The 24,149-nt window shown below is 50.1% G+C and overlaps 1 protein-coding gene across 4 annotated transcripts in view; it reads right to left on the bottom strand.

Moving 5' to 3' along the window:
* Positions 1 to 11,731: 11,731 nt before the first annotated feature.
* Rab11fip4 (RAB11 family interacting protein 4) overlaps positions 11,732 to 24,149 on the bottom strand; it is a 115,480-nt gene continuing 103,062 nt past the window's right edge. For all 4 annotated transcript variants that reach the window (XM_046423989.2, XM_046423993.2, XM_046423992.2 and 1 more), the window contains 6 exons: positions 23,949 to 24,089; positions 21,353 to 21,434; positions 20,751 to 20,888; positions 20,515 to 20,670; positions 19,269 to 19,412; positions 11,732 to 18,013 (listed from right to left, as the gene is read on the bottom strand). In XM_046423989.2, the coding sequence (XP_046279945.1) occupies positions 17,897 to 18,013; positions 19,269 to 19,412; positions 20,515 to 20,670; positions 20,751 to 20,888; positions 21,353 to 21,434; positions 23,949 to 24,089 (778 nt within the window). In that variant the 3' untranslated portion in view covers positions 11,732 to 17,896. The remainder of the gene's footprint in view (positions 18,014 to 19,268; positions 19,413 to 20,514; positions 20,671 to 20,750; positions 20,889 to 21,352; positions 21,435 to 23,948; positions 24,090 to 24,149) is intronic.

Below are 24,149 nucleotides of genomic sequence, written 5' to 3' on the forward strand. Positions count from 1 at the left end.
TGGTTGGTCTGTGGACACAGTATCTGCTCCCAGAAAGAGGCGAGGGAGAAGAGAAGTTCTCCTTTCTGGGCTCAGATGCTCACTGGGGACAAGGAGGTGGTCACCCAGTCCTCCTATACACCAGAGCCTGCCGGAGGGAGCTCCCACGGGCCAGTCATGCTGTTGGCCACTTTGCCATCACCACTGCCGAATTCATCCTTACTTATGGATAGAACTTTTTAAAAATGTGAGTCGTAGAGATTTGGAAAAACTTGAGTTTTGTGTGTGTAGTTAAAAATAAAACAAAATGCATAATTTTAACCCTTTTAAGTTTACATAGGGTTAACCATATGCACATCTCAACTTTTTAATCTTGCACAATGAAATCCGACACACTGAATGGCCGTTCCCCTTTTCTTCCCTACCTCAATCCCTGACAACCACCATTCTAAAGAGTGGACTTCAGATACCTCATCTGAGTGGAATCATACAGTATTTTTTTCTGACCGGCTTGTTTTATTTAGCATAATGTAGTCAGTTTTCATTCTGTTGTAGCATATGGCAGGATTTCCTTCCTTTGCAAGGGCGAATAGTTTTCTATTAATATTTGTATATACCATTTTTTGTGTGTGTACTGAGATTAAACCCAGGATGCTTTTACCACTGAGCCACATCCCCAGCCTTTTATTGTTTTGAGACAGGGTATCTCTAAAATGCTGAGACTGACCTCAAACTTGCCATCCTCCTGCCTCAGCCTCCTGAGTTGCTGATTTACAGGTGTGTACCATGACTATATACCATGTTTGCTTTACCCATTAGTTGGCAGACAGATTCTTCTTCTTGGCTATTGTGAATGCTTCAATCACAGCAGTACACAAATATATTCAAGGTCCATTCTCAGTTCTTTTGAATATATACCCAAAAGGACTATTGGATCATATGGTAGGTCTAGTTTTTTAAAGGAATCTCCACACTACATGCCATAATGGCTACACTGTTTTACATTCTCAACAGTAGGGCCCAAGAGTTCCAGTTTATTCATGTCTTTTTTGTAGTGGTCATTCTAATGGATGGGAGATAATCTCACAGTGGTTTTGTCCATTTTTAAAATGGAGTTATTTGGTGTTTTATAGTTTTAAAAAATATATTCTGTACATTAGTTCCTTATCAGATACAAGGTTTGTAAATATTTTTTCCTATTCCATAGGTTGCCTTTCAATCTGTTGATTCTTTCCTTTGCTGTGCAGTTTGTTTTGTTTTTGAATGGGTACCAGTTTCCAACTCACGGCTTAGCTCATGCTAGGCAAATGCTCATCACGGAGCTACACCCCCAGACCTTTTAAAAAAAATTGTTTTGAGATAAAATCTGGCTAAATTGCCCAGACTGGCCTCAAGCTTATGATCCTCCTGCCTTAGCTTCCAGAGTTGCTGGGATTACAGGTATGCAACACCATGCCCAGCTCTGCTGTTCAGTTATTAAGTCTGATGTGGTCCTGTTTGTCCATTCTTGCTTTTGGTACCATATCCAGAAATATTGCCACATTTCAATACCGTGAAACTTTCCCATTCTGGTTTTAGAGTTTTGGGGTTTTGGCGGGGGCGGGTACCAGGGATTGAACTCGGGGGCACTCAACCACTGAGCCACATGCCCAGCCCTATTTTGCATTTTAGAGACAGAGACCGAATTGCTTAGCACCTCGCTGTTGCTGAGGCTAGCTTTGAACTCACGATCCTCCTGCCTCAGCCTCCCAAGCCACTGAGATTACAGGTGTGCACCACTGTGCCTGGCATCTTTTAGGGGTTTTATAGTTACATAGATTAAAGAACTAACCGTAAGATATTTTAATTTTTGTACATGATATAAGGATTCAACTTTTTTTTTTTCATCCGGATATCCAGTTTTCCCAGAATCACTTGAAGAACCAAAAAAGTTTTTAAAAGGCATCAAGATAATTCAAAGGCACCAAAATCAGATGACAATCAGATAAGCGGATGTGCATATTCATGTGTGTACAGAACGGTGTGATTCACTCACTCTGAGTTGTGGTGGTCTTTGCATATTTTCACAAATTAGAAATCAGGATAACAGTTACAACTGATAGAGCCTTACAGTTAAGTGGCAATTTTTTTTCTTTTTAGTGGCACATAAACTAGATTTTAGCTGGATCCAATGGCACATGCCTATAAATCCAGAGGCTCAGGAGGCTAAGGCAGGAGGATCTTAAGTTTGAGGCATCAAGACAACTTATGAGACCCCGTCTCAAAAATAAAAGTGGGCCCTGGTGCAGTGGCAAATGTCTAATCCCAGCAGCTCAGAAGCCTGAGATAGGAGGATCGAGAGTTCTAAAGCAGCTTCAGCAACAGTGAGGCGCTGAGCAACTCAGAGAGACCCTGTCTCTAGATAAGATACAAAGAAGGGCTGAGGATGTGGTTCAGTGGATGAGTGCTCCCAAATTCAATTCCTGGTACCAAAAATTTTTTTTAAATTAAAGTGGGGGGCAGCTGGGGTTATGGCTTAGTGGTTTTTGGCACTGGATTCAATCCTCAGCACCACATAAAAATAAAAATTTTAAAAAGAATGCTTTAAAAATAAATAAAGTTGGAGAAATAACAGTGGTGGAGTACCCCTGGGTTCAATCCCCAGTATCACATTTTTATATATATAATAAATCAGTATGATGAATTTGATGCAGTAATTGATATATATAAATAAATAAAATACAGCTAGAAGAAATCAGACTCATTTTTGCATTTGTAGTGTCTTCTGGTATCCCGATTTTCCTCACTGTTGTGAGATAACCATGTCCTTCAAAGTGCATCTTTCCAGTTGCTGTGTAGCAGATGCAGTACCCTGATGCAGGAAAAGCAGAGCATGCACAAGGGCAAAGAACATGCGGAGATTCTCCAACTTGTGCTCAATTTTGCTGCACACCCCAAACTGCTCTGAAATAGTAAATCTAAAGTAAAGAAGGAGATGAACTACTAAGCCATGAAAACACACAGAACCACCTTAAATGTACTACAAAGTGAAATGGTTTGATCATGTCCCCATGGTTCAGTTGGAAACTATCCCCAGTGCAGAGTTCTGAGAGGTGGGGTCTAATAGGAGGAGTTTGTCATGGGGCACCGGCCTCGTGCATTGATCAATATTGTACTTTACATTTCTTACAAGAACTTGGCTCCCTCTCACCTTCTGTTTGCCCTTCTTCCATGAGATGGCTCAGCAAGAAGGTCCTTGCCAGAAATGCCAGCCCCTTGATCTTGGGCTTCCCAGCTTCTAGAACCACAAGTCAGTAAATTTCTGCTTATTTAAAAGGTACCCAGTGTGGTATTCTGTTATAGTAACACAAAACAGAAGCCAATCCGAAAAGGCTATTCCACCCATGGAACCTTCTGGAAGAAGCAAAACTATGAAGGCAGGAAAAAGATCAGCAGTTGCCAGGAGTTAAGGGAAGAATGAATAGGCTGAGCACAGAGGATTTTTAAGGTGGTGAAACTAGATCGTGTTCCTGCAGTGGAGGATACAAGTCCACTATAGAATGTATGTCACCAACGGTGAGCCCTAGGGATAAACTGTCACCAGCTGGCCGGGGTGGTGAGATGACCTGGGTTCAAAGGAGCTGGCTGCATAATAAAACGTCGAAGAAACCACACAGCACACAAACATGAGATTCTAAGAATGAGGGCAGGATGGCTGTGACCCTAAGGGTCAGCTCCTGGCTGGGCAGCGCTGGAAAAAGCAAGAGAGCGAGCACACCCGAAACATCTCCCTCCTACAATTTACTGGAGAGAAGACAATAGAATATTCCACCCAAATAAGGTAAGGAGCAGGATTTTGAAGGGTGGAGTCTTGCGTGGTGATGCCTTGTGATCAGCAGATTGATTGACATCTTGGCAAATCACACCCATCTCAAGTGCTGTGTGGGATCGTGGGCAGAGTGAGAGGACACATTTGTGTCACGCAGCCGGATCAGCGCACAACGCCAGACCAGTCCCCTCACATGCTCAAATGCTCATAGCTCACACACAGAGCCCTGGGTGGCTGGCGACAATAAACTATGGACTTTAGGGGCTGGGTTGTGGCCCAGTGGGCGCTTTCCTAGCACACGTGAGGCACTGGGTTTGATCTCCAGCATCATATAAACTAAAAAATATTTGAAAAAAGACCCAAACTATGGACTTTGGATAATAATGTAGGCTCAGCAGTTGTTACAACTGCACTATTCTGGTAGGGATTCAGGGCACAAGGGTTATGTGGAAATTCTCTGCTTTCTGCTGCATTTTGCTGTGAACCTAAAGCTTCCCTTAAATTTTTTTTTATTAAAAAAAAAAAGCGCTAAAAATAGTAATTCTGGAATCCCTTCCTCCGAGCCCCTGCTTTGAGTCACCATCAACCCTGCGCCACACTGTGGTTGCTCTTTGTGGAGTGACTTCCTAGCTGGGTAGGCCTAGGAGCCAGACTGTTTTTCTCCTAGGAGTAAGCAACCGTAGTATGTGGTCTGACTTCTAAATTTATCTGTACCATTTTTTAATGTAGAACATCTGCACTGGCATAGATGTTCTGAACCAACCAAAGGGCAAGAGCTGGTTCTAGAAGCCAGAGCTCCTAGCAGGCAGGAGTCACACCATATTCACCTTTGTGCAGTGTGGTAGTAAAATCATCCAGTCATTCCTGCAGCAGATCCTCATTGAGCACCTACTATATGCCAGATGCTGTGCTTGGTGCGGGGGTTACAACAGTGAACTCACTAGATGGCACAGGTCCCTGCCCTCATGGAACTTCATTTTTTTTTGTTTCATTTTTTTGCAGGAGGATCACAAGTTCAAGGCCAGCCCAGACAATATAGTGAGACCCTATCTCAAAAATAAAATGGAAAAGCTGGGGATGTAACTCAGGGGTAGAACCCTTGCCTAGCCTGCAGGAGCCCTGGATTCGATCCCTAGTCCCTCCCCCCAGAAGGAAACATTGTCCTGGGAATTCATGTAAGAAAGGCAGACAAAGGATGAGTGGCCACAAGGAGTCCTCCCAGCCAATAGCCAGCACCCCTTGCCAGAGAGCAGAGGCTTAGCAGGCGGCCATGCCAGTCCCTCAGCCCAACCGAGCTCAGCTGAATGCAGCAGAGGAGCCCAACACCAGTTCAGGAAAGTCATCCTTCTTGCTGGAAGCCATTCTCTGAGGGTGGTTTGTAACAGTAATAATTCATTGACACAGGGAGTCACAGAGGTCACATCTGTTTCCTCATCCACAAAGTGGGCGAGTTGGCCATTAGCCGGCATTCATTTTTTTAAAAAAGGAACAGGCTTCTTCGTTTTTTCACTGTTAACGTGATGGGGAGGGAAATGCCAGCTTGACCGCTTTCCTTTGGTCCGTGGCAACCTGACACTCTTCCCTCCGATCAAGTTTCAGAGCCCGCCCAGCAGCTCTAAATTAAGACTAATGGGGGAGGACTGATGCAACCTGAAACCTTTTGGAGAGTTAATGGCCACATTTTTAGACATTTAGGTTAGACTGCTTTTCGTGCTTAAGGTTAGCAGAGTTTATTTTTTCTCCCTTTCTCCGTATTTAATTCAGTTACCTTTTTCTGGATCTTTTACTTGCTGGAATTCACTCCTAACAGAATGCTCCAAAGGACAGGTTCATCAGGAGATGAATTCAACCAGTTCTTGGAAGCCCCCAGAGAAGGTAGCATTCTCAGTGTCACCTAAAAGCAGTGAGAGCCTTTGAGGGTCTTTCTTTCCTTGAACGCATCCCCTGTTGTGGATGGTCAGGGTTTCCGTGAGGGACCTTGGTTCCACTTGGGTGACATTTTTGATGGAAGGTTACTACAGTTTCCTCTCTATGTCAGGGATCTATTGATATTGATCAGACCAGTGACCCCAACACGTCTAGTAGAGAACTCCTCATCATTTTTCCCGAGTGTGTGGGCTGACCAGCCAGCTTCGCATCTGATTGAGGGACCCTTGGAAGGTCCAAGGCCTCACTCACATGCCATCTCTGGCTGGGAGTTTAGTTAGGGCTGTTGGCTGGGGACACTATCTTCCATGTGGTTTCTTGGGGTCCCTCACAGAATGGCAGTGGGGTCCTCCGAGAAGGTGCTTTTCAGGTGGAAGGAAGCAGAAACTGCTAATTCCTCTTCAGTCCCGCTTCTGCCATAAGCCATGTGTTTGTGCATCATTAAGACAGTTCTAGGCCAGCCCAGATTCAAGAGGAAAGGAAATCAACTTCTCTTGTTAAGGGGAGGACGGTACAGGACAGGCTACATGTGGAGAGAACAAATTCAGAGGGCTCTTTGGAGGCTGTCACTGCCACCAAGTACAGACACCAATTGGCTCAGCCCTGGAGCTGGGTCCTAGAGAGTGGAGGATATAAGATACATCTCCTTTATCCCTACCCCCACCTCAAAAAGCCGGCTCATGGAGGGTTCTGTGGTGGGATAGGTTGGACCCGAACTGCTTGCAGCCTAACAGCCCACATTCACAACACCTGTAACCAGGGCTTTTTTGAGGTCATCTTTTACCACCCCTTAATTTTGACTGAAAAGCCCCATCTGGATACAGAAAAGCTGTTAAGGCCTTCTATAGATTTGCAGAACCTGGATGGCCTTTCTCGTGTCATTCCTTAATAAACAACCACCTCAGGAGGTCGAGATCCATTAATCTCCTGGAGAGGACAGAGCCCTTGTTGATGGAGGTCAGGCCCAGCCTTCAGCTTCATGGTCCCCTCCCTTCCCCAAGCCTCATCCCCCAGTCAAAAGATAGACCCTTAGGAGCTAGCCCCACTGTGTCTTCTGCAGGGCTAAGAACAAATAAACTGGTCCCTTCCTACTGAGATAGGATATTGATGGGGGTGGGGGGGGGGGGGAAAATCACTGGTGAAACTTGCCCTGTATGCTGCTCATTAGCGTACGAGTGCACAAGTGTTTAGATCAAGCAAAGAGATCAAAACCCATACTAGAGGGCACGTTCCCACTGATCCCAATGTGATCAGATAATGGAGGTGTCAACCAGGGATCCCGAGAACCACCAGACCACCACCAACCCTCCTGGGATCACCAGATTGATGCCAGCTCCTCCCCAAGCTTCCTTCGAAAGAGCCCGAATTCTCCCTGAAATGTGGGCTCCTTGCTCTTCTAAATAAATCTGTGCCTCAATATCTGACATGTGCTGAAGTTCTTTTCCATCATGTACAACAAGGACCCCATCATCCTGAATCAAGGGCCCCCCCCTCTCTAGGACCTTGTCATACCCTCTCTGGTGACACTACCAATGCTCGCCTTTCTTGGTACTCAAGCGTTGGGCATCCTGGATGTTTGCTGTAATACTCCAACTGCAGGAAAAGGACTAAGTTTCTAGCCTGGGCTTTGCCAGAGACTTGCCAAGTCCAGCTTTTGGTCAGGAGTGATGTGAACCGGAGAAGCTGGGAAACCAACCCCCCAAATCATGGCCAAGTGGCAGCCGAGCTGAAGAAGTCATATCCCCCCAGAGGGGGCAGGTGGGCTAGAAGGCAGGGGAGGGGGTTCTCAGGTTCCCCCGGGCGCCTTCTAATGGGCCACATATGGTAAGCGGGCTCAGATCTTGGTACCTTTGTATGGCTGGGTACAGGCCTTTCAGAAACTCCAACCCTTTATTATTTTTTCCTAAGCCTAAGATCACGTTGATGTCTCAGAGTTCAAGTCAAAATCCAAGATAACCTGTGGTGAGCCGCTTCTGCCGTTTCTGCAGATTATGGTCGCCATTACAAGATGACGCTGGCTCCGCTGTGGTCTGTGACAAACAACTCCTTATCTGGGAGAGTTGGCACATGATTTTTCACCACCCTGTGAGAAAGTTCCACGCGGCAGCTTTGCATTGGGGCTTGGGATGCTTTATTAAGGCTGGGAGGGGCATCCGGGAGTGAGAAGAAGAAATATCCAGGGCCTGAATAAACTGTTGAAAGAAGATTCTCGAGTTGCGTCTTCCTTGCGGGCAAGGGGTCGCGACAATAACCAATGTCAGAGCTTGAGGTCAGAGCCAGGGCCTGACAACAGGTGGCAGGAGAGTCAAAGAAGTCCCTGCAGCCCTAGTCGCAGGTCAATTCCAAGAAGGGTTGGCTAGATGCTGGGTCAGAATTCCTGGGTCCTGCTACCCACAGCCTTGCCCCAGTGAACTTTGAGCTACTGGCCCCTCAGCTCACCTTAAGGCCAGGCCCAGCCAGTCAGGCCTACCCACAGTGGAAGCAGCATCCTTTCTAGGCCTTTCTTCATACACACTCCACTTCCCTGCTCTTGCTCCTGCATTGCCCAGCCTAGTCCTCCCATGCCGTCTTTACAGTTCCTCTGCTTGTAGGGAGCTGAGCCAGCTCCAGGCTCAGCCTGTGTCCTACCTGAAGCCTTCCCAGCCGCAGCCACCCTCCCCTTCTGAGCAACCCGTACCATGGGCAATACAGTCCTGACGCACTCTGGGAGGACCCGTCTCCTCATCAGCTGGGCTCAAATCCTGGGCGACTTGAGGCTAGTGAGATCACCTGGGGAGGCTCATCTGTAATACCACCCACCTCATAAGGTTGAGCCAACATACACGCAGCACTTTAACACTGCCTGGCACAGTCAGCCCTAAGTGAATGTCAGCTATTATAACCAGCCTTCCATACCCATGGAGCCTACGCCTGCAAGTTCCATATTTATGGATTCAACAAATTATGGAACATACATATATGTATATATTTGGTGGGGGGGTACCAGGGATTGAACTCCAGGTCACTCAACCACTGAGCCGCATGCCCAGCCTTATTTTGTACTTTATTTAAAGACAGGGTCTCACTGAGTTGCTTAGTGCCTCGCCTTTGCTGAGGCTGGCTTTGAACTTGCCATCCTCTCGTCTCAGCCCCTGGAACCACCGAGATTACAGGCATGCACCACCGTGCCCAGGTGAAAATATTTAATTGCATGTGTACCTAACATTTTCCCCTTATACCCTAAATACAGCATAACAACCATTTACACAGCATTTATGTTGTACTAGGTATTATAAGTAATCTAGAGATGATTTAAAGTGTATGGGAAGGTTACATGGGTTACATGCTCATCCTATGTAAGGAATATTAGCATCCAAGGGTTTGGGTATGTGCTAGAACCCATCGCCTGTGGATATCAAGGGATACTGTTTTCTTTTTCTTACCTCAATTCCTCAAAAGGAAGAAAGAGGAGACTAATTTTAATCCGAAAGCCTTGTGCTGCAGTTCCTCATGCCTTTTCCAAGCCTGTCCCTCACAAACTCTTGCAAAATCTATACGTCTTAAAGTTACTATAAATTCACTCAATGAAAGTCACCCAGCGCCCTGTTAATTAGCCTATGCAATGTACTAGCATGTTTTTAGAATAAACAAAGGAAGAAACAATAGTTTAAGAATCCTGTGGTGTAGGGTACATTCCCAGCACTATCTACTGCTGGGAGACAGGAGGTAAGGTTGACCTAAATGTCCTCAGAGCAGACCCGAGACACCACCCCCACATACCTCCTACGCCCTCCTCCCCAAAGTTTCCTTTAAAAGAAGAGCCCGAGACCCCCAAAGTGCCACTTTTCCTCCCTGAATTCTGCTCCGAGAATTCGTATCCTCACATTTCACTGTCTCCTCTCCTTGCCCATACCCCCACCAGTCTCCTTACCTGGCCATGTCTGCTGCCTCCGCCACGTCCTCCAGCTGAAGCTCCTTGACTGCTCCTAGGAGGCCAGGCACACCTCCTCATATACCCGTTTCTTCCTCGGGCTACACAGTGGAGTCACCTGGTGAGCCTTAATAAGATCCCATTGCCCACCCGAAACCACAGCCAACCCAATCAGAATCACCGGGTGGGTGGTTTTAAAACTCCACCAGGTGATGCTAATATGCTGCCAGAGTTTAAGAACTTTACTTGCACATTCTGGAGGCTTCCTTCACCATAAGGATAGGGAGCAAATCTGTTTTGCTCACTATTGTGAGCTCAGCACCGACCACTCACCAGGCATCTGTTAGCACCAAGAAATGTTGGCTTAGTGGATGGAGAGGGACCCACTCTTGGCTCACCAGGCACTCCACTCTCTGGCCCAGCTGCAGCCTTCCCCCCACCCCCTCCACCCACCTTCCACCCACAGCATCCTGAAGGGCTCTGCTTTGTGTCCAGACACCGTTTTCTTACATTCTCCAGCCCCTCAGAGTTCTGTCAAAAGGCCCCCTGCCTCAGGGAATCTCCCCAATCCCCAACTGGGATACATCCCCTTCCTCCAGCTCCCAAAGCCCCCCAGACTTTCCCCTGGGTGCTGCACATCGTCCTGGAAATCAGTTGTCTCTCTCTCCTCCTGCAGGAGCCTGGGGACTCCCAGAGCACGAGGGCTTGCCTGCACCCAGCCCCAGTGCCTGCCACACACAGGATGCTCAGTCAATGATGGTTGGTTGAGTGATTTCTATTCTCAGATGTTTCCACCCATTCAGGGGACTTTGACCCAGGCCCAGCTGCTACCCTTAAAGGCTTTCTAATTCAGAGTTGATGGGACCTGACAGACTCTTTTGCAGAAACCTCCAGGGGGGCGCAAGAATGATGTCACTTATGAGGACTGTCAGACATTCTCTAAGGTGGGTGGGTGGGGAGTGCACCTGTGTGCGGATGCAGCCTGCACACAACATCACTTGGCCCCTTCTCTCTCCAGAATGGCAGAGGCAATCCCCCTGCCCCACCCTCCCTCACTGGGTGTTGCAGGTTGTGGCTCCCCTCCCCAGTATGTTGAAATCCTAAATCCTAGGACCTGGCCTCATTTGGAAATAGTCTGCAGATATAATTGAGGCTCACTGGATTATTCATTTGAAATTCAAATTTAAATTATTTCAAATTAATTTATTGGGTAATCCTGTATTTTTATTTGCCAAATTTGGAGACCCCAGTTGGGAAGAAAAAGAAAAGTGCTTTTGCAGGAAGGAGGGAATACAGGTCCAGGGGAACTCATAAGTCCTACTGTTGGGGGATGGCTACCTGTGGCCCAGGAAGCAGTGCTAACCCATAAGTGGGAACTGTCTGCCCCCCAGAAGGACCCATGGCATGAGCCTGCATTGGAGATGGAGGGCCCAAGCCAGCATAGTGGCCTTGGGGGAAACTGTGAAGTCCTTTTGGTACCTGGAATCCCATAATAATACGAGGAAGTGGGAAACAGGGAGAGGCAGAAATCTGGAGGTGTAGATGACCGAATCCAGGGCCACCTTGACACTCTAGGGCTTGTCAGAGCCCCATACTGGAAAGTCTGAAGCCAGGCTTGAGTAGGAGACTTGGGCCAATGGCCCTGGGGACCCCATAGACTCCTGGGAGGCCCTTGCTGGGAAAGAACATGGTTGTATTGAAGACAAAGTTTTTAAACATCACAGCTGGAATGGTGGTGTTGCAGGGGCTTCTGGGATCCACATCTGGGACAGCAGGCTAGAATGAGTGACTGGAGAGCCAAGGGATAGCACCAGCCACCCCGAAAGTCCCACACCAGGTGGGTCCCGTTCTTCCTGAGGCCTTGGATCAGGAATGTTCCCCCAAAACGTGGGCCTCACTGGGAGAAGCAGGTACTGGAGGCATACCCCCGAAGGGTATATCTTGTCCCCCACCCCTCTCAACAGAGCCAAGTGACCATGGACTGAAACCTCTGAAACTGTGAGCCAAAATAAATCTTTCCTGCTCTAAGTTAATTTTCTCAGGTGTTTTGTCACAGTGGTGAAAACCTGAAACACCCTCCCCACCAACACCACAGAAACTCTCTCAAGTCAGGCAAGAAAAGCCACTGTTTATTTACACCTTGGTCTGTACATTACAGTTCCCTGGAAGGTGCCCGCAGCTGAGATAGAGAGCAGCAGGAGCTCAGGACCTGGGACCCAGCCTTGGGGCCTCGCCCCACACCCTCCCTCTCTGGGGCCTGAAAGCAGAAGTCCCATCCCAGTCCTAAAGCTAAGGCCGTTTCCAGACCTGGACTCCTGAGGCAAACACCCAAGTGGAATCCCACAGAGTCAGAAGCTGTGAACCAAGCCCTGGAGCGTGAGGTCACCACGTAGTCTACTCTACCTGGTCTGCAAGAGACCCAGCCCCAGACGGGAAAAAGCTGGGAGGAGGGAAGGTGACGACGGGCTGAGAGTCCTCAGTGATGCCCTGTCCCATCCGGGTCCTGACATCAGTCTGGTATTTAATGGCACTCTGGTCTGAGCACCTTCGGCAGACTAGGAAGGGCTGGGCAGGTGTTAATACACAGGCAGGGACAGTGGCAAGCCTCTTCCTCTCCCTTGGGTCTGCAGCTGTCCTACACATTAGACACCGTGGCCCTAAACCCAGGCCCACTGCTGGGTACAGGGAACCACACAGCCAGGGCTTCCTCCAGGAGCAGCAGGTATCTGCTGCAGACCTGCAAGACTCATGGCACCTCTGCTGGGGCCAGTGGCCCAGGTTCAAGTACCCGCATGCTCACAGCAAGAGGGTGCGCAGGAGTTTGAAGTCGCTTTACATGAAGTTGCCCTTACCTGGGATTCAGGTTTCTAACTAACCGCAGGCTGGGGGCGGGACTCAGTGCCGGGCCCCCAGTGCTTAAGACAATGACAAAATATTCTGTACAAAGTCACCGAGTCTACAAGGCAGGGTAAGGCCGGGGGAGCCGAGGGGAGGCGGGCCTGGTCTTGGTGGGTAGTCAAAGTGCCTGGAAGCTCGGCCGCCCAGGGAGGAGGCCCGAGGTTACAAAGTAGGATGCATATGTCCACGTTTACAGGGCTGGGAAGGCAGCGACCACGAGAGTGTGTAGAAAAGGGGGCAGTGGGGACACAGGGAGAATCCCGTATAGTGGTGACAGGGAAGAAAAGGCACGAGGACAAAGACCCCAAACCATGCAGACAAAAACAGCCCGGGCAGCACAGCAAAGCAGGCGGTCCCAGCAGGATGCAGGGTGGCCCCGGGCACAGCAGCACTTAGACTGGCAGCAGAGGTGGCCTGGGATACTCTCCCCAGCTGGTGTCTCTGGGGCAGACAGCCCTACACTACAGTCACAACGGAGAGAGGAGGAGCATGCGGAACCCAGTGAGAACAGTGGCCTTGCCCTTCACCAGGGTCTTACTCATAGACACAAACTCTTCTGGAAAGCTGGTAACCTCTCAGATGGGCAGCCAGAGGATGGCAGAGGGCCTTAGGACCGTCCCATCAGGCAGGTGGGGCTGGCCCGTGGGAGCCCTCCTCAGCTGCCCATCACAGGTACACGTGTCAGGACCTTGAGGTCCCTAAGATCAGAGCTCCAAGTCACCAGGGAAGGGTACGGCCCCTCTAACTTCAGACTCCTTATGGGGCGGGCTGCCGTCTTAACAGCCTGAAGCACCAACTTACAGAGGGGACCTTGGGTCCCAAAGGGAGGGACGGGGAGGAGAGACCATGGAGGATGCTAGCACTGAATCCTTAAATGGCCCCTCTCCTCACTCAGCCCCCTACTGAGCCACCAGGGATCTACCAGGTGACCAAAGTCATTTCCTTGGCATGGTGACCACCCAATCCCATCTAGAGCCAGCTCTCACACATACCTGGAGCACACAGAGGGGACTAAATGCTCCCCACCTCACCAGGCCTTGCTGCAGGCTTTGGCAGGCTATGATGTCCCTCGCTGGGACAAAGGGCCCCCACCTGGGCCAGGAATCAGACTGGTCAGTGGACTAGCACCTGGAGCCTCCAAGGCCTGAGCCTGGGTCTGGTTTGGCTAACAATGGGAAGAGCCAGGCCTTCCCTCATCTGCCTGGTCAGAGCACAGGCAAAGCCCACGAAGCCAGGGTCCCTCCAGCTCAGCTGTGCAAGCCAGTGGCTCTCAGCCGACTCTGTTCTGCCTCCACTTAGTAAAGGGCCTGTGGTCAATACATCTCAACACGTGTCATCTCTGACTCAGGGGCAGAGACTCTGCTGCCCACCTAAGTCTGCTAATCTCCAAGCTGCTGGATCTACTGGTCCCGAGGCCATCTGGACTCCCATCCTGGGGCAAGGGCCACTTGATATCACCACAGGTAAAGCCACCATCCACCACCTCAGCAGAGGCCCTGGACCTGTCCTGGCTCAACAAGCCCAAAGGCCACTGCTACCGGTTTTCTCGACCTCTGGCCAACAAGCTTCTAGGACAAGGGGTCTCAGCCCTGAGCTACACACTGACATCACCTGAGGTCTTCAAACACGTAGGTACCACAATTCACAATAGCCAAACTATGGAACCAGCCTAGGCGTCCACTAACAGATGAACAGATACATAAAATGGGGTCTATATACACAATGGTGTTTTACTCAGCCATAAATAAAAATAAAATCGTGTCATTTGCAGGAAAATGGATGGAACTAGAGACCATTATGTTAAACGAAATAAGCCAAACTCAGGTCAAGGGTCATATGTTTTCTTCATATGTGGAAGCTAGAGAGGAAAAAGGAAAAGAAAGGTGTGGGGGAGGGGATCTCATGAAAACCAAATGGAGATCAGTAGGTGAAAGGGACCAGGGGGTGGGCGGGATATTGGTCAAATCAAATTGTTATATGGTGTGCATGATGAATATGTAACAACAAGTTCTTTTAAAATCTAGATGCCGGGGCCCCAGCAATTCAGTCTGGACCTCTGGGGAGTCAGCCCAGTCATCAGAGTTTCCTAATCTCTCCAGGTGACTGCAGTGCCCACTGCTAGAAGCCTCCAGAGGTCTGGAAGTTTCTGGAGCTTTGTGGTTTTTATAGATCAGAAATAAAGTCAAGAAAAAGGAATTCCCCTCTGATGATTCTCAAATAGATCTACCAGTTTAAAATAAAATAATCCAGGTCTAACTCCAGCTACTTCAAAGTTAAAATTTAAAAAAGGAAAACATTAGCTAATTTTGCTTGGCTTCCAATTGATGGCAAAGACAGCTCAATGTTACATAAAATGTGAATCTTCTCCAGAACGCCCCCGCCGCCCCCAAACAAAACCCTCTAAACTTTAGATAGATTACTATTGATCTGTCCTGTTGGTAGGCAGAAAAACAACCCTCACCCCAAACTCCCATAAAACACCCAGTTAAATTAGATGCACCTGGGTACTCCCAAATTCAGAGGCTTGGGTTAGGGGTCAGGACCAATTAAACCAGAATGGCCAGAGATCAGTTTTGGGTTTGTTTGGTTTTGGGTACTGGGGATTGAACCCAGGGCACTGCATGTGCTAGGCAAATGTTCTACCACTGTGCTATACCCCAGCCCTTTTGGGGATCAAAAAATTTTAAAGCTCATTTAAAATATGTCTTAAGTATTAACTGGAACATATATATTCTAAAAGTGAAAAATTATTTGGGTGTATCTGAAATTCAAATTTCTTCTTGGTATCAGGGATTGAACCCAGGGGGCACTCCACCACAGAGCCACATCCCCAGCCCTTTTTAGAGACAGGGTCTTGCTGAGTTGCTGAGGCTGGCTTTGAACTCATGATCCTCCTGCCTCAGCCTCCCAAACCTCTGGGATTACAGGTGGACCACTGTGCCTAGCCTGAAGTTCAAATCTAACTGGGCACATGTTTACCACCTAGCAATACAACAAGGGACAGCTGGGGTAGAACTCCCAGCTGGAAAATGAGCAAGGGAGGCAGAAAACACAGCAAGAGCAGGGCTGTGGAGCTGGGGTGTCGGCTCCCATCAGGCTAGCCTTCAGGATCAGAAGAGCATTTTAAAGACATACATGATTTGGGGGGTGGGGTGTGGGGGGCGGCAGTAGGGATTGAATCCAGGCCCTTGCACAAGCCCTCTACCACTGGACTACATTTCCAGCCCTCAAGCATACCTGACCTTAAAAAGCGGAGCTGACAGACAAGAAATGCATCCTGGCTGAAGAAAGTAAGGAGGTTGGATTTAATGGAATGAGTGTGTTACAGGGAATTCATTTCCTCATTTAAAAGTCCCTCTTTAAGAGGCCTCTCTGACACTGGCCCAGATCCAAAGGGTCTTTTAGACCTGGCTCTTTTTTTTTTTTTTGGCCTCTCAGGAAACCCATGCCAATGGCGCCCCCTACAAGGAGAGGCGAGGAGAATGGAGCAGGCTGTCTTTTCCCACCCCCTCTTCCCCTGGCAGAATTTCCTTCATAGCGGCTCTAACTCTGGCTTCTGTGGCCTTCTCTGGAATCTGCACTAATGCAGCTAAAGAACATATGCAATTTTACTTATTAAATACTCACCCCCATGGACCAGGGCCCTGACTTGGCCAGCCTCAGTGGCACTTCTTGCAATAGAAAATCCAGGCCAATGCCATGTCGCAACTTGTCATTTGCCTCTGGTTGTGGCCATTCCTTGCTACTGGCAAATTCTCAAGAGACCCACTCCTCAGGCCGCCTTTCTCTGCCTGTGGGTTCTCAGACCCTTGGGAGAGCCCAGTGTCCTGAGAACAGGGCCTTCTAGAGAAAATGCCTCAGCCAGTCTTCCCTGCATGGGTAATTCCAGAGTCCTGGGCAGAACCAGTGCAACCCCGTTATTTGCAGCATGAGACCAAACTGCACGTATTAAAAAGAAATCACAAAATCCAACAGAAGCAAAGTTGATTGGAATGGAATGAAGATCAGTCTTGGCTACAGCCCTGCCTCCAAACCTGGGGACACACCCAAGTCCCCCAGGTCCCCTCTTCATCCTCCGCTGCCCGCCTTCTCTGCATACACCCCTCTCTACCCTCCCCAACATGCCCGAACCTTCCTTTTCTCGCTAGATGTGCTGAAGAAAACAAGAAACTGCAGGGGAAGAAATAAGACCATCCATGTTTATATAGATTTGGGTAAAGGAAACGAATCACAAGCTATAGAAAATTCAGATAGACTGGAAAACTCGAAGGAAAGGATCACATCTACTCCCTGCTGCCTAGAACAAGAGATCACATTAAAAATCCATGGTGGAAATTCCCACCATGTGTCCAAAGCACGGAAGACAAAGGTTTCCCTGCAACTTTCCCACCTGTATGTCCCACCAGCGCAGTGTCTGTTCCCCTGGATGAAGACCAAAGAAGGAGGCCGCTCTAGCTCCCCAGGGGAGCCCAAGCTCGGATTCTGGAATCTATCCCGAGGCCTGCCCCTCACCAGGCCGCGAGGAGCCCACCAGTGACAAGCGACAGTCCGTCTGCGCGGCTGCGGGCAGCCCTGTTCCTCTGGGAATCCTTTCTTTGGTTGCCCAACCTGTTTTGACACCCCCACCTCCTAAGCTGCTGCTTTCCTTTTGATTTCTTCATGTTATACCCAAGTGAATAGTGCTTCTATTTCATTGTCTTAAAAACAAAACCAAACCATAAAGGGGAGGTAGGTGAGCAGGCGGGGAGGGCAGGGAGAAGCCAAGATGCCAAGAACCCCACCAATGAGGACGGCCTGTCCACAGCTCTGCGAACCCGAGTCCTCTGGACACCGTACACTGCCCCACAGAGGGCTGCCCGAGGGCTCCTCCACTGGGTCCCCCCAGATGCCCCTTCCTTCTCTTTGAGCTCAAATACCTGGGCTTGAAAGATGGCCAAAGAGGCTGGAAAGAGCAACCAAATTCCTGGAAAAGATCAGATTTTGCTCCTCGTCCCGGGAGGTGGGGCAGGGAGAGAAGAGCCTGTCTCCCTAGAGTATTTCTAATCCTTATCCCAGAGGTAGAATCATTTTATCCAGTAAGTAACACAAGTGTCCAGTTCTCGTTATCGCAGGAACTCCCATGGCAGACCTTGTTCTCTCCGCTGCCAGTACCCTCCGCCCCTTGCAAAGGGACCACAAAGTGCACACACAGCTCACTGTGCAGGTGTCACCAGCCACGATCCCACGCTCAGCCCACATATACACCAGTACACGGTACGCATGGTGGCCAGAGGTACATTTACAGTGAGTGTGGGCCCAGGCCCAGGCCCACATCCTGGGGCAGGCCTGCCCCTTGGTCCCCAGGTCCTAAGGCCGCTCTGCAGCCAGCCCCCTCCTCAGTGCTTGATCTCCAGGATGGAGGGGTTGTGGTCCAGGATGGCCAGGATAATCTTGTCCATGTACTGCCTCAGCCGGAAGTTGATCTCCTCCTGTTCTTTTAGAGCTTCCATTAGCTGAAGGGAGTGGGAAAGACAGGTCAGAGGCTAGGCCTAGATGGGGGTGTGGCAGAGCCCAGATCCCCAGGCTTGCAGTGAGCTAGTGTCTGATGACTGAGGGACCCAGGAGGCCCTGGGCAAGGCAAGACCCCACACTAACAACAGCACCTAGAGGCCAGGACAAGGGTCTTAGGCAATGTAAGTGGTCTGTGGAGGCACTGGGGATGGGTAATTTTTTTTTTTTTTTTTTTTTTTTTAAGGTTGACCACACTGGCCAAAGGCATTTATTTATTTTTACTTTGGGTATTGGGGATTGAACTCAGGGGCACTTGACCACTGAGCCACATCCTCAGCCCTATTTTGTATTTTATTTAGAGACAGAGTCTCGCTGAGTTGCTTAGGGCCTCACTGTTGCTGAGGCTGGCTTTGAACTCGAGATCCTCCTGCCTCAGCCTCCCGAGCCATTGGGATTACAGGCGTGTGCCACTGCGCCCACTAAAGACATATATGATCAAGGCTGACATTCACAGTTCCAGGGCACCAAAGGCTGAGGCTGCCAGCTGTTTCCTTTCCACCCGACTCCTGCCCTTGCCCTTCTCTGAGGCAATTCCTATTATGTCCTTTAGGGTACAGCCAAACTGTTGCCTCTGCCCTGGGGCTAGGGGTGCTGGTGACCAGTCAGGAGCTCCTTGAGGCCAGAGGTTGACCGTAAGCTCTGGGTCCCAGGAAGAGTGTAAGTTTCAGTGGCATGGGGTCTTAGGGTCATGTTAAAATGTGGCTAGGAGTTCTGGCATTTGTAGAAGAGTGGGCTTTGGTGCTAGACAGCAGGGTCCCTCTCCCACTGGAGCTGGGTGAGCCTGTGCCCTGGTCTCTTGGTCTATAATGGAGGTATTCATAAAGCCCCAGAGTTATCAGGTGAAATGAGAACATGCGCAAAAGCCGACGCTCGAGAAATGCCAGCTCCCTTGTCCTCCTGCCAAGGGCGGTGGGATCACAGCCTAACCTGGGTCTCCGTGAAGATGCGACCCACTGCACTTCTCCGGCAGAGCTCAGACTCATGCTCCACCCTGTCCTAAACCTGTGTTCCTTTCAGCAGAAACCAGAGCTGACCTGTTCCCCTGTGGCCACCTCCTGCACAGCTGTGCCTGTCTTTTGGGGTAGTGGTAGGTGGGGACACTCAGGGGCCAGGCCTGGGCAGCCTGGGGCTCATGGTCCTGGAGGGGGAGGGGGGGGGAGGGGCTAGGATCCAACCAAGATCAAGGGGACAGGGTACCTCATCTCGAGATGCTGTGTCAATTTCTGCAGCCAAAGACTGGGCTTTGGTCTGAGTAGCAAAGAGGTTCTTTGCTTCATAGAGGCTGAGGCTCAGGATCTGTCCGTTCAAGTCGTCATTCTGATCCCGCAGCTTATGGTTCTCCTACAGAGACAAGTGAAGACAACATCAACTCTAAGAGGCATCTGGAGTCTGCTGGAACCCCCTCTCTGTATCCACTCTCTCCCTACAGCCACAGGGTGCCTCCCTGTGGCCATGTGCTATGGCCACTTCAGGAGGCCTGATGAGGATGCAGCCTTTGCCAGGTGTCAGGGTGGAGGACCAGATCCTGGTCTAGGGCCTGGAGTCCCTTTGAGATCATGGGGTTGGAGGGGGAATTACTGCCCTGCCCAGAGGAGCCATGTTTCTTGGACAGGAGCATGCCTGGCCATTCCTTCCTCCCTGGGGCCCACTGGGAGCTCATCCTGCAACCTTGGCCCTTACTGAGGACAGCCCTGCTCTGGGGTCTGGGTGAACAGGAGCTCTGGAATTCTGCTGAGTGGCAAGTGCTCAGGGCACCATCCCTCTTGAAGGGGTCATCAGCTGACATCAGCCCTATGTGCCAGCTCTTGCCTAAAGATGCTTTAAGGCTTGCACTTGAGACCCGGGAGCCCCTCCTGGATGGGAGAAGGGCTAGGTTTAGGAGCACTGCCGGGGCACAGCTGCCAGCTCCTCTGCCTCAAGTGAAACAAACTCAAAGATGTGACTTGTAATCACAGACTCCCCCCACACAATGTCAGACTGGGCTTGGGGGACTTCAGTGGACATTACTCCCTTGAAGGGTCACTGCCCCTTCCTGATCCCACTCCCCCAACCATAACTGACGCCCAATGAAGGGACTGCTCCCAGGAGCACTGAAATGGAACCTCAGACTTGGTGTGTCCCGCTGGGAGAACCCAGCCCAGCCGGGCACTAAGCTGCAGCTGGACTGAGTCTCAGTCTCACCCCAAGCACCAAAGACAGGACAGTGATGTTGCTTTCTTTTTACAGATGGAAAGATCCTGAGATCCGTCAGATGTAGCCAGAGCCAAGTCACTTGACCTGAGCCATGAGCCAGGTGGCCAGTCCTGACGGAGGAGCAGGTGGGAGTGTGTGGGGTAGGAGGAGGGATTACCACCTTGGCTCCCTTGCCAGGGTCCCAGCACAGGAAGCCCATGCAGCTGCCCTGGGCACCTCATCCTGCTGGATGGCAGCTCCCAGGGCCCACCTGCTTTAGCCGCTTGACCTCGTGCTCCAGCTCCACCTCGCGGGCCCTGGCACTGAACTCGCCCAGGCCGGAGGAGCCGCGGCCCCTGCCCTGCCGCTCGCAGTCCAGCTTGTACATCTGCAGGTGCTCCAGCTCCTTGCGCAAGTCCTCGATGAGCTGCGGGTCGGGGAAGAGGGGCTGGTTGGTGGTAAGGGGGACGCTGGGGGGAGCCCTGGGGCCCTCTGGCAGGGACCCACCTCCTGCGTCGCCTCCCGCTCCTTCTGGAACTCCAGGCGGTTCTGCCGCAGCTTGTCCATCATGCGTTTGTACAGGTCCATCTCGTCCTTGAGCCGCAGGCTGGTGTCCTCCAGCCGGTCGGACATGCGCTGCCGCTCCTGGAGCAAGGAGACCAGTCATGGGAAGGGGGTGGCCAGAGTCGGGCACCTTCTGACCCAAACAAGGGTTTCTCAGAGCAAATGGGTAGGAGACCCCGCCCAGTGGGACAGAGCCCTCCAAGTCATGGCTTAGAGAACAGACAGGTCCCCTGTGATTCCAGAAACACAACTAAGAACACCTCAGGCCCAAATCCTCCAGGGAAGCTGAGTAGAGCTCGTACAGACCAGGTAGGCCCCAACAGAAGCTCTCTCACTCTTCAGACTATCATTCCTATCATATGGGGAATGTATACTCTATATTCATTGCAGAAAACACACGCCATTATTCACAGTTTGCTTTATTTTTTAAGGGGGGGGGAGTCTAGCTCTTTTTTTAAGAGTTTCACTAAGTAATAAACTCAAGGCCCCCTTTGGCCAACCTTGCTTCTCTGTGGACACAGCTTCTTGCCCAGAATGCTGCTCACCTCGTCCAGTTTCTCGGTTTGCGACTTGAGTCGCGTCACTGTCGTCCTGAGCTCGGTATTTTCCTCCTCTAATTGTTGCACCCTGAGGAAAGGAGAGAGTCATGAATTTCAGAAATCTGGAATTCAGATTGTCTCACAAGGAAATGTCAGTTTGAAGTGTTTTCTGCCTCCTGGAGGGAATCTATCAGAAACTAACTGAAAGAGAGAAAAGAATTTTTTTTTCCCCAAATGATAACAGTTTGTGTATCCCTGACCCAGAAACCCAGGAGGCTCCAAAACTTGAAGTTTTGGAGCACTGACATGATGCCACAGTGGGAAATTCCACACCACAGAACTTTGTTTCAGGCATAAATTTAAAATCTTGGGTATAATTATTTTCATGCCAGGCACGGTGGTGTGCAACTGTAATCGCAGCAACTCACGAGGCTGGGATAGGAGGATTGCAAGTTTGAGGTCAGCCTCAGCAACATACTGAGACTGTCTCAAAAGAAAAAAATTCAAAGAAAGGATGTGGTTCAGTGATAAGACACCTCAGTACCTCTAGTCATTTTCAGGCTGTGTGTTTGAGCTACATATGAAACATATATGGATTTCACATTCAGGCTTGGGTTTAGCCTCAAGATATCTTATTAGGTATATGTAAATATTCTAAAATCTGAAAAAACAAACAAACAAAAAACAAAACAAACAAAAAAAACCCCAGAAATCTGAAACACTCTGGTTCCAAGCATTTCCAGTAGGGTGCGCTCCACACACAGAGCCCTGAGCTTCTGCCAGCAGAAGCAAAATAGTAAAGATATCAAGTTGTCACTCTTATTTTTTTCAATAAAAGGAAACATTCATTTGTGAATAAGAACAAAAGACTCTTTTTGCATGCATCCTTTGAAGACTGAAATATCACAGAGGGGCTGTTCTCTGCTAGTTGGAGAGAAGATCTTCCTGGGGCTGGCTGTGACCAGGCCTGTGTCTGCAGTTTGAAGGCAATGACCATATTTGCCTTCCTTTCTGACTCCAGTGTATCACCAGGCCTCTTCCCTGAGTGCTCATGAGGCTGCCTCCTCCAGGCCTTGGTTCTGATGCAATCCTGTTAGTATCACAAAGGGCTGTCCTCAAGTGATTCCATGGACAGCCAGGTCCAACCACTGTCACTTCCTGGAGGGATGGTTTTCTGATCTCCACTTTCCCCTTCTGAGAGCTCTAGGAGAGGCCCCAAGGCCAGTGCCTGAGAGGAATTCAGACCCAGGGAAGGTGGCCTGGAGCTGGTAAAGGCAGGCAGGAAGCATGCCATAGACTCTGGGAACACGCCCACATTCTGTGAGTGAACAGTCCCCTGGAGTTGTCCAAAGGCCACCAGTGGGAAGGTAGCTGGGGAGGGCAGTGGCTCTCTGTATTTGTCCTCTGGCTCTCTGGCCAGTGCTCACACCGTCTTCTCCCATGTGTCCCATCCTCCTCTAAATGGCAAAAAGCAGGCTGAGTAAGTGCAGGGGCCCTCAAGGAGACCTCAGAAAATGGAAGCAAACAAATCCTAAAGCCCAAGTTCAAATTTGAAATCCACCCTGGTGACAAGGCTGGTCTCGGCACAGGTGTTCCAGGAAGTCTCCTCTAACTGCTCCAGGGCAGGTGACCCAGTTCCCTTGGGCCTGCCTGGCTGTAGGCGGGGGTGCCCGCCCATGAGCCTCAAGGAACCTCACATGGCCCAACTCCTAGCCACCTCCCCTGTCCAGGCTGGGTGTAGCCAACCTGGGAAGGCTCTGCTCAGAGACAGTCCCAGGGTCTGAGGGCATCAAGAGCATCAAGAAGACAATGTCTTCTCTGTTGGGACTGAAGGGACCCCAGCCTGTGGGGAAGGAGCCCTCTCTGTCCGCATGGCATGCAACAGCCTCCCTGGGGCTCTGGGAAGCAGACATGGGGGAATGACATGTCTAATGGGTGACCAATCAGTCTCATGGGCCAGTGCACCCCCTGCCCTATCTGCCTCAGGTTCTGACAGTGAAGCCACATGCACACTCAAGGTGCAGGAGCCCATACAAAACTGGGACCCTTGTTCTCTAATTCCCTTTGCCCAGGTTCAATCCACCCAAGTAGATTCAGGATCAGAGGCTTTGACAGCAGGGGAGCTCCAAGCTGAACATCAACCTAGCCTGGGACACCAGGTAGGAAGTTGGGTTTTTTAATGTATTTTTTAAAAACAATATTGCTAAACATTTGTATTGCTTCTTTTACCTAATATGAATGATGTTACTATGAAATTTCTTTTGCATACTCCTTAAAGAACAGGCCTGTGTGTGTGGGGGCTGGGGGCTGGGGATTGAACCCAGGGCTTTACACACACGAGGTAAGTACTCCACCACTGAGCTACATCCCCGGCCCTTTTTATTATTTATTTATTTATTTTGAGACAGGGTCTTCAAAGTTGCTGAGACTGGCCTTGAACTTGTGGATCTTCCTGCCTCAGCATTCCAAGTTGCTAGGATGCCAGGTGTGCACCCCGTGTCCAGCTTGCCCACGTGTGCTTAAGGCATCAGAAGCAGACCTCTTACAGCAGCAGCTCGGTTTTCCCGACTACACAGTGGGAGGCAGCAGAAGGCAGGGGCACCTGGTGTGGAGCAGCTCCAGCTCCGTGCTCTTCTCCCGCTCCAGCTTGGTGTAGGCTTCACGGTGTCGCCGGGCCTCCTCCTCCAGTGCCTGCTCGGCCATGGTCTCCTGATCCTTCACCATCTCCTCCAGCTCGTGCACCCTGTGTGGGGGAGGGGGCACAGCTCTAGGATGCGCCAGCTCCTGGGGCCTGAGTGGTCTC

This window comes from Marmota monax, unplaced genomic scaffold, assembly GCF_021218885.2.
Source record: "Marmota monax isolate L192 unplaced genomic scaffold, Marmota_monax_Labrador192_F-V1.1 WCK01_AAM20220418_F8-fsc00296, whole genome shotgun sequence".
In the NCBI taxonomy this organism is placed as follows: domain Eukaryota; kingdom Metazoa; phylum Chordata; class Mammalia; order Rodentia; family Sciuridae; genus Marmota; species Marmota monax.